Source organism: Arachis ipaensis, chromosome B06, assembly GCF_000816755.2.
Source record: "Arachis ipaensis cultivar K30076 chromosome B06, Araip1.1, whole genome shotgun sequence".
In the NCBI taxonomy this organism is placed as follows: domain Eukaryota; kingdom Viridiplantae; phylum Streptophyta; class Magnoliopsida; order Fabales; family Fabaceae; genus Arachis; species Arachis ipaensis.
Window position 1 is genome coordinate 107,444,791 of NC_029790.2, and position 10,573 is coordinate 107,455,363.

The 10,573-nt window shown below is 36.5% G+C and overlaps 1 protein-coding gene and 1 long non-coding RNA gene across 4 annotated transcripts; one reads left to right on the forward strand and one right to left on the reverse strand.

Annotated features, from left to right (window-relative positions):
• On the reverse strand, positions 3,361 to 7,756 carry LOC107604795. Of its 3 annotated transcripts, none has more exons than XM_021104749.1 (10): positions 7,511 to 7,756; positions 6,491 to 6,713; positions 6,159 to 6,316; positions 5,907 to 6,052; positions 5,729 to 5,791; positions 5,530 to 5,622; positions 4,946 to 5,110; positions 4,602 to 4,693; positions 4,219 to 4,395; positions 3,361 to 3,901 (listed from the first exon to the last, which is right to left on the reverse strand). In XM_021104749.1, exons 1-10 carry the CDS (start codon positions 7,620 to 7,622, stop codon positions 3,874 to 3,876), a joined length of 1,257 nt encoding a protein of 418 aa, XP_020960408.1. In that variant the 5' UTR covers positions 7,623 to 7,756; the 3' UTR covers positions 3,361 to 3,873. The 3 variants fall into 3 exon arrangements, with proteins under 3 accessions (XP_020960408.1, XP_016161973.1, XP_020960407.1); XM_016306487.2 differs by having other exon boundaries at positions 4,247 to 4,395; positions 7,511 to 7,750; XM_021104748.1 differs by lacking the exon at positions 3,361 to 3,901 and adding an exon at positions 3,908 to 4,149 and having other exon boundaries at positions 4,247 to 4,395.
• On the forward strand, positions 8,299 to 9,671 carry LOC110264100. The gene is made up of 3 exons (XR_002349832.1): positions 8,299 to 8,562; positions 9,009 to 9,170; positions 9,361 to 9,671. It is a non-coding gene; the product is annotated as an uncharacterized LOC110264100 (long non-coding RNA).

Sequence of the window (10,573 nt, forward strand, 5' to 3'; positions counted from 1 at the left end):
CAACATAAAAGAGAGAAAAATGAGAAATTAACATTACAACTAAGAAAATCAAGATGTAGAAATGAGAAATTGTAAAAGAAACAAGATGAAATCAAGTAATTAATTCAAGATCCAAGGCAAATTAACCTAATCCTAACCTAATTCTAGAGAGAAGAGGGAGCTTCTCTCTCTAGAAAACTAACTAAAGGTTCATGTTGACTAACTAATTGCTCCCCCCTTGCTTGGGCTTCAATTCTGCATGAAATACACTCAGAAACAAGCAGGATTTGGGCCTGGGCAGCTCAAAAATCGCCCCCCAGCGTTTTGCCTTTAAATGGGTCACGTGCGAGTATCGGCGCGTACGCGCCATGTGCACGTGCGCGTCGATTGGCTGTTTCTTCATCCACGCGTACGCATCATGTACGCGTGCACGTCTCTATGCGAAGTCACTTCTGCGTGCACGCGCCTTGTACGCTTGCGCGCCCATCGATGCATTCCCAATTCTTGTTTCCTCATGCATTCTCCACTTTGTATGCTTTTCCTCTCATTTCTTCCATCCAATACTTGCCTTATGAACCTGAAATCACTCAACAAACACATCAAGGCATCGAATAGAATTTTGTGAATTAAAATCACCAGTTTAAGGGCCTAAAAAGCATATTTTTACACTTAAGCATAATTAAAGGGAGAATTATAAAACCATGCTATTTCATTGAATAAATGTGGGAAAAGGTGATAAAATTCCCTAAAATAAGCACAAGATAAACCACGAAATCGGGGTTTATCACCTTGCTACTACCTAGGCGGGTGAGTTACACACTTGCACCACCGGACACCATTGTTCCTTACCTGACGGAGGCTGGGTTCGACGATACGGTGCAGCTCAAGGAATTTGTGTTTGACAACTCTCTTATCACTGCATTCGTGGAGCGCTGGTGTCCGGATACCGACACTTTCCACTTGTCATGGGGTGAGTGCACTATCACCCTACAGGACGTTGTATACCACCTCAGATTACGCACAAATAGAGAATCAGTGGGTGGGTGCCTGCGTGACATCCAGACTTGGTACCAGCGTCCAACATGGGAGTACGTGGAAGAGCTTTTGGGTGCTAGACCCCCTCATGCTTGGAGCAATCACAGTACCCTGTTGTATGACTCCTCCCAATCACCATATATCTGTGCAATTGTCTTTTGTTTTGTCATCCAAACATTTCTGTACGACGGTTTGAAGTGACAGCTCCGTGACCAATCACCATATATATGTGCAATACTGACTTTTTCCTTCTGAATCTGTGATTAACCCTAAATTCCACACCACCATCGGTGTTGTAATCATCCGCCCTATATTGGAAAACGAATTTACCTCATGCATCGCGTCCAAATCCAATATATGGTAGTGACTGGATACAGTTGATAACTCCGGGGGTTGGTTACGGAGCAGGCAAAAGGTATCGAATTGATCCACCAATGGGAGTCTCTGGCATGTACTCATTCTCGGCATCATTCTTAGAGAACCACTTTCATGGCTATCGACAATGTACTCTTCATTGGACTCCTCATTGTCAACGTCCATGTCTACCACTAGACTAGCACAGTGCAAGGATCGTGGTGCAAGAGGCGGGTCATCCTGTATAAAGTTCGAGCTGCCAGAACCACCAACATCACGAACCTCTGCAGAAAGCTCCATCACTTGTTCAACCATGATTCTCCCGTACACGTCAAACATTAGTTGCACATGCTCATCGCCATCGAGCCAAAACAGACGAAACCGAAATACACCATTTCCCATCGGTGCTAGCATCTTATACCCAACTCTTCCAACCTCTTTTCTCTCCCCATCACCAACGTGCATTAATATCAAACTCTTTAATTTAGACAACGAATTTGCTCTCCTAATTCGCAGCAGCGCAGGATTCTCACACTCAAATATAACTTTGTTGTCACTGTTTCTCATCTAACAATTAGGATACACCATCACAACAAAGAAACCACTATCACTGGACATTTTTACCAAGTTTTTCGAAGTAAAATGGAAGAGAAGAAGGATTGAGAGTTTTGTGGAAGAATACCAACGGTTTGAAGATCCTTTTATAGCTGATTGATTTTCGCCGTATTATATCTTGTTTACAGTATCAACATTTTAAGTTACCACTTATCTCGTTTAGATATCTCGTTTACAATGTAAACAAAATAAGTATAGTGGTATCTCGTTTATACTATAAACGAGATAGGTGAACTCCGCTCTTTTTCACGTAACACGTGTTACGTTGATGTGGGTTTGTATCTTATCTCGTTTACAATGTAAACGAGATACGACTATACTTATTTCATTTACACTGTAAACAAGATAAGTAAGATTACAGAAATCAGTAAAAACTCTATAAATTACCTATATTCGTAATTAAAATATTTATTTTATTTATTTAAAAAAAATCCTAAATAAAGTAAAAGTTCATGTTTTTTTTATCAAAAGCCAAAATATTTTCTATCAATAAAATAGAGTTCATCCTTAAAGTAAGTGTCTTTTACGAAATATGGGTTAATACTTAATACTCAATTTGATCCCTAAACTTGTACGCGAATTTTAATTTAATTTCTAAAGTTTCAATTGCCTCTCTTTAGTCCTTAAATTTTACAAATGTGACTCACATTAGTTCCCGGATAATTCCGACATAAAAACATTAAGGAAGCGCTGACATGGACAACCAATTGCCACACTAGAACTTGTAAAATAATAACATTTTGTTGTAAATTTTGGAAATCAAATTGAGTTAATTATAATTTTATAGGTCAATTTGAATTGGATCTCAAATTTCAGGGTCAAATTGAGTATTAAGCCAATTTATGACCACATAATTAAAGAACAAGTTGAATTACCATCACGCCACGTCGCCACCATGTTTTAAATTCAATTAAATATTAGTGGTGGCTAGATTAAGCTTTCTGCATTAGTAGAATTAACGTCATCTTGAGTAGCATTGAAATTTAATCAAAATGTAAAAGATGAAATTAAAAGGAAAGAAAAATACACCTTGGCCAAAATTAAATTCTATAAAAAGATGTTTCTGTATAGTTTTTTAAGCGAGTTAACTCACAAATCCGCTGTATCTAAAAGCAAATCAACGGAGGTCTTGAACATCAACTTCATCTCCAGGAATTTATTTCTCCATTTTGTATAGATTTGTACAAGATTAGGCTTTTTGTTCCGCGTGTGGGCGTAAGAGTTGACCAAAAGTTTATCATAAAAATATTTCATTGTCACTGCCAGAATTAAATTTTCATGGCGGGGAAAAAAATAGTATAATTGATCATGCACAAATATTGTCACCATTTCTATCAAGTCCAAAACTCGAGATTAAAAATAAAATAACACGCGAGAAGCAACAAAAGATTGGTAATCATGCAATAATGGATTCAGTAAAATTACCCAGGGTTACAATTTGGAAAATTAAGGCAACTATCAAAATTATATCTACATGCTCGTTACAATAAACATAGTACCCAACTAGTTACACTACTGTCACTGCTCACTAGCTCTAACAAAAAAGAAAAAAAAAAACTGCATGCTGATTAGTACATTCTTCTTCATACTCGTAGTCACCACCAATTGAAGATTCTATATCTAGTTCCACTTCCTACTTCTGTGGAATCTGACTCGCTTCCCATTTCTTCGTCTGAGCTTGCGGTCGGAAGGAGTTTGATTCTGTCTGCATGGTCAATTATCCAGTCGGTGAATTCTGGCGATGCTACCAACTCCGATATTGCTTGCCTAGTGGAATCTTGCGTGAACTCATCCCACTCATCCTCTGTGAACTTCTTTCTGTTGCGGGTCTTGTGAAAGGTGGAATAGTAATCCTGCCCAGCTCGCGACCCAGAAGAATGTGGAGTGATACTAGGCGTCGGTGATAATGATACCACACCTGAAACAGACAAGTGGATTCTATGACATAATGTTCCAGAAACTTCACAGGTTTTGACTTACAGGAAAACTTTATCAGAAAAAACAAGTATTTATTGTAAGCATTGGATCTTATGGCACAGTTAACCGGCAAGTTGAGCCATCTTGATCTCCTCTGCTCTTATTACCACTAAATGTTTACTTAATCAGTCAATTTAGTTTGATTTCTTTTAACTATTTCCCAGGAGATATTGCTTGATTCGGCAAAGACTTGCAAACAAAAGCAAAAGGAAAAGATTAGGTGGGGGGATTTGATTAAAGGATATGCAGTAAACTTACATCAGAAAAGTTTGAACATAAAACATACCTCTCACGGGAGAGTCGGACCATGGAGATCTCTTAGGGTTTCTCCAAGCTTTCCCTTTAGTGGGAGGCGTCTTGCTAAGGAATTCAGCACGACCATGTCTTTCTCTCACCCACTGCTTTGAATAGCTATCATTCCTTGACGTTTCATACCTGCATGAAATCATAATGTCAAGTTTACAAGTCGATAATAACTTGATGGCAATGTTTTGACATCCAAAGAAGTGGCCCACAACAAAAAAGGAAAAAAATCTTTGGACATTCAAGCAAGCAGAATAAAAAGCAAATATGTTAACAGTGTCCAGTAGAGGAGACTTTACACGAACAACAAAATAACTTACAGAAAAAGCCATACTTACCAGTCATAAACCCACATTATCAAGGAAGAAAGCTTGCAAACAGCACCACAAGAGACCAATGCTCCTATTGCTAGAGGAAAATCAATAGTGCTCTGACAAAAATGAAAAACATAAATTCAGAATAAACATGTGAAATGAACAACATTCTCAAATAATTGTATGCAAGAGTCCAAAATTGTCAGACAACAGTTCAATTTGTATCTAGTATTATGTAACTGATTTTCAGGAAACAACAATGATAATTTACACAAGGTGATCCCATGGTGACCTAGCACTACTTGTACGGGAATGTATTAGATAACAGCAATATTGTTCTTCCCATTATCTATTGAATAAATGCAAACCTGAAAAATGGAGGTGACTCCCATGATGTACATTGCCATTTTCACAAATTGTGCAACCCCAGCATCCACAGTGCCATCTTCTTTTGAAATAACAAATCTCCGAACAATCCAGTAGCCCAAAGCAGCTCCAGCCAAGATGATACCCAGTAGTACAAAAACAGCAACCTGTAGAAGCATTGGCAAAATATATTACATAAGAATTTAAGATGCGATAGACAAGCCAAGTCCCATAGGACAGACACACACATGGTCAAAAATTTCAGCAAGAGTTATCCAGCATGAAATACAGGGGAAAACTAGCGATGGGGGTGATAATAATTAGACAATAACCAACTAAAAATATATGGGTTTAAAGAAGCCTCCAAAAATATATGATTTCTCATCATATGTAAAAAGTAAAAATAAATAAATAAATAACATATATGGGTTTTAAGAAGCCTCCGAATATGATTAAGAATCTTGGTCCATATAGATGTTGGCCATTAAGTATGCATTCCATGACACGACATAAGTATCGCACAACATAAAAACATAGATAGGCGCCAAGCATGTCCAAAAAAGAATTAGATGGATGAAATACTTACTGGATTGTGCATATCTTCACTCAACCCAAAACTCTGAAGTATTGAATTTACAAATAGAGAGAACTGGTGCAAAAGGAATGATCCAGCTCCAAGCTGAAACAGCACATTGCAATCAATTAGAAGAATAATATAACAATTACATGAAACATGAAGAGACTAAGACTCAAGTTAACAAAGGCCAAAATTAAATCAAACTCACCACAGATCCATATATGGTAAGGTAGAAGATATTTTTTCTTCCAGTTGGCAATAATTTCATGCCCTAGATCACAATTAGGAGAGAAAAAGGTCAGACGACATGTTAAACAAACCAAGGAAAAAATAGAATAAACAAAACAAAATGCAATCCATATATATAATGAAAATACTTGGTTTACCTGGAAAAGAATGATTATAACGACAAGAAAGATCCCTATAGCCATTGAAGTGCTATAATAAAATGGAACCCAGCTACTAATAATTGGAGCCAACCACAGCAGCGCTAACCCCAGCACAAGAAAAATGAGGCGCCATTGCTGAAAATCTGCAAAATTTTTAATAACACACATATAAGCACCAGTCTTTTACAAAACTTGACAAGACACAATAATATAATCTTATTCTTTTCTTATGAGATGGAAGAACCATACCTTCTTCAAGAGCAACTGTAACAGAACCTGAAACTTGACCATTAATCCCCACATCAATGTACTTGGTGTCATAAGGTGACATAACAGAATTCCATATCCCCTTTTGGATCCTCTTCCACTCATCCTTTTGGCACTGGCACAATCCAAGAGAATTATTCCTGAACATAGTTTGCAAATTAGTAAAAACACTCTTCATATAGCGTTTTGCAAGAAGTTGAAACTAGATGCATGTTTGCGTGGGTGTGTGCACCTAAGAAGTGAGATGTTTGTAACACTAAATTAATAAGAAAAGTACTACTATGATTGATGAATAATCAAAGTTATGCACATACCTGTGAAAACAAACCTGAATTTTGCTATGTAACCTCTCCGGGATTGCAGCAGAGGGGGCCACAGAAACATGGAATGAACTGGCATAGCTACCAAGTTTCAACCTTGAGATACCAGAAACTTGAACACGTTCGCATCGAAAAGTGTCTTTAGCCCCATGAGCAGCCGAATGCCCCAAAAGTGGGGCAGGGGTGATATCCAGAATCGGCTTTTCAATATCAATACCTGCAGTTGTAAAGCATTCAGATTATTATCAAATACAACAATGATGGATTAAAAATAGAAAAACAGAACAGAACAATTATAAGACTAATGATACTATTTTAAAAAACATAAAATAAAGTGACCACTTCAGTATAACACAAAATTACCTCACAATATAAAAAAAGGGGAGTGATTCTAGTTATTGTCTCAGGAAACAAGAACACAGCTCCCTAAGATTTTGCTGGAAACCCATCAACAAAAGCACCTTTGGACTAAAACAACTATATATTGCGATATCTTGAGTACGTAGTATAGTAATGGCATTTTCTCTTTTTCCCAAAACCAAAAAAGAGGACTCTACCCTGTGAAACAATAGAAGTTCAGTTGCAATCAAATTTCCCCAACATAGCTACGATGATCAATGAGACTCAACACTTAACTAACCCAAACTCCACTATATCCAAACAAAGACACAGACCAAGACACGTCAATAACACCTAACCCAAAATTCATTTTCCCCTCGGGCAAGTAGAAAACCGCCCAAAAATAAGTTATGTTTCAAATTAAAAAAAACCCTAAACTCAGATACTCATTAAAAAAAAAAAAAAAGAAAGCTTCAATTAAATATGCTTAGAAGTTAGAACCCATTGCATTGGTGACCAGTGAAGTATGTGCTGGGGTTTCCAGCGAAAACCAAAGTAGGAACAACTGAAAAGCGAGTACACCAAGTAAACAGAAAATCGAAGAATGGGAACAGAGTAATAAATAAACAAATAAACAAACATATAGGAAGAAGAGGTAGAAGAAGAAGAAGGGACCTGAGAGTGTAGATGGATTATGGTGATCTGGGTCGGCAAGTGAGGAAAGGAAGAGCAACAGGAAGAGGAGGGTGGTTGTTACGGTGGCGGCCGCCGTGGAGAACCACCCCATTATGGCAAAAGCAAAGGAGAATTAGACCCGCGCCCTTTTTGTGCCTTGAAAATTGAAAAGCTTGAATTTTGATTAAAGACAAAGGAAGGACTGAAGGAGCGGTAGTAATAATAGTCTGGTTGCGCTGCTGTGGCTTATTTATATTTCTATTTTTTGGGGATTTGATTTGCACCGCGTCGCGTTTGTTTAAGGCAACGATTTTTATTTTTTATTTTTTCTTTTACGCGGGTAATGGATTTTGGAATGGGATGAAAAGTTAGGGTGTTCGGAACTTGGGATATTAATTTGGGATTTTGGGTCAAACTCAATCTTCTTTGGTTTTTTACTCTTGTTTTTCTTTTCGGCATTTTGCTAACTAACCACGTGTTAAGAATACTATAAAAAAATAAAGAGTAATTACTCAAATTAGTCCCCGAGGATTTTAAAAGCGGACATTTTAGTCCCCAAAAAAAATTAATACACACATTAATCCCCAATGTTTATTTCCATCACCCAAATCAGTCCCCAATCCAATTTCCGGCGTGACTCATCAACGGAAACTGCTGAGTTGGCACGTTCACTCGCACACGTGGCACTTAAGTGTCCATGTATGCTAAAAAGACAAAATAGTCCCTGCACAAGTAGCGAAAAGTGATGTCGTTTTAGTGTCTTCTCCCAAACATCTCATTGCAAATAAGTGTGAAATTCTTCATCTCTTGAAAACCCTAATTCTTCGAAAGTTTCTGATTTTTGTCCATAACTAGAAATATCAATCTCACTTATTTATGGAAGAAGATCCAATTTTTCCAAAATTGCAGGATACAGCTTTGATTTATGGCGACACGAAATAGGACTTATTCGAATCAGATTCAAGGGTAGATCTTGCAGCTTGGAGTTATGTCTGCTTATGGCCATCAAATGGAGAAAAACTATTCTGCAAGGAGTCTCTTTGGTGATTCTGGTATGTAACTTTATCCCTCTTCTTCATTACTAATATTTTGGCACAAGAGAACGGCACTGTAGCTCCGCGCACTTTCAATTTTCAACACTTCTTTTTTAAATATGATTTTTTGTTAGATCGGCACTATTGTATCTAAGAACATGGACTCCTTTCCTTTATTAAAGTTAACAAAAGAATGAGTATGCATGATCTGTACCTAGCTAGGTATGGTGTATTTACCATATACATACAAGATCATAACTTGGATTAATATAACAATAGTGCACCGTATTCATACATCAAATTAGTAAAAAAAATATAAAAATATACAAAAAAAAGGTTATCAAATTACTAATCATATATATAAACATATACAAAAATGCTTTATCTTTCTCCTTTAAATTATCCTTTTGGTTATTTTGGCACAATATTGATAATTATCTAAATTTTTTATTTCATGATAACAGAGTTGAGGAGCAGTTATGTCTTGGAATCAAGATTCTACATCACTTCTTTTGCAGTAACAATCTTGATTACCTCGCTCGCCACTATTGGCCTTCTAATGATTACTATGCTGGTTGTTCTGATATTTTGCTATTGAATCCTAATTCATCCAATCTATATCGTAGGTAACATACTAATCTTGCCTAAATTTATTCTTTTTTCAGTTTATCAAAGTTTATTTTGAAATAACTGATAGTTTATCATGTCTTGGAAAAAGAAAAGATTTTTTGTGTATCTATAAGTATTCTTTTTTGTTGTTCTAACTCCAAGTTGATTTTCAGCACCAGTTAACTTGACATGATCTTATTGGTGTAGGTTTCATGATAACAACATTGTTAATTGTATGTTAGAGTTGCAATTAAAAGGCAATCTTGTTCTAGGATGTTGCAATGGATGGTGGTGAGATTGTTGGTAATGTTTCACACATATTTGCTGCTGGCACTGCTAGTTTGGAGCATAAAGTCATGGAGTTGCAGAGTAGAACTGACATGTTAGAAATTCATCCAAATGTAGTTCCAGAAATTGAGTGCAACACGAGATTTTCAATGTATTGTTTGTTATATCGTATTTGCATTGTTGATTTTGGTCATAGGTTGCAACTGCTTCTTTGTAACTGATATATATAAGCAATGATTCAGTTCAAGGTTTGAATGATATTTGCATTCTGTTTTCTTTGTGAATTGAATCAAAGTTACAACAAAATATTTGCAACATATAAGTGTTTATAAGTTTTACAAAAGATTTTTTTGGATGTTCATTATAAGATAATTACACAATTATATTTGTATGTAATCTAGCAAATTATTAGCTTAGTACCAAAGCAATTAATAAAAAAACAATAGTGTATGAATGGATTTGTTCCCTGGATGTTAGTTAATAAATTCATATACACATTGGATCTAATATAACAAACTCTAAAGATACTAGCAAAGAAATTAATAAAAACAGCACCAATAGTTGCAATATCAAATACGTTGCTCTAGCAACTATAAAATATAGTAACTACTTAAAACAAAGACAAAATTCATGCAAATACCAGTCTAATTGTGATTCAAAAACAAAAGAGATTTTTGTCCAGAACAATCTCTCATCCAGAGGAGCATTATCAGTATTTTAAGTTTTCTCCATAAAAAAAAAAAGATTAAATTAAGACATCAAAATACCCTAATCATTTGTCCTTAGTTTGCAATTCTTCTTCTTGCTCCACATTTTCATCACTCTCTTCATCACTTCTTCTTCGGATGCTCGAAATCAGGATTTGGGATAAAATGGAACATCCTCGATGCAGTCCCCTTACTTGTACCTGCAACAGTTTCTGCTGAGATCCCGTGAATGGTTCTAGGTGGCGGAATAAGAGGTGGTGTGCTAGAATGGATTGGTGCAGGATGATGAGGCCTAATGATAGGTTGCTTGGCCCTTGCACTTGGTGGATTAGACGCTCCATAGTTACCTGCAACTTGACACAATGTAGTTGGGACACTGTGCTGCAATGATTAAACAAAGCCATGTTAGCATAACTATCAGCCTA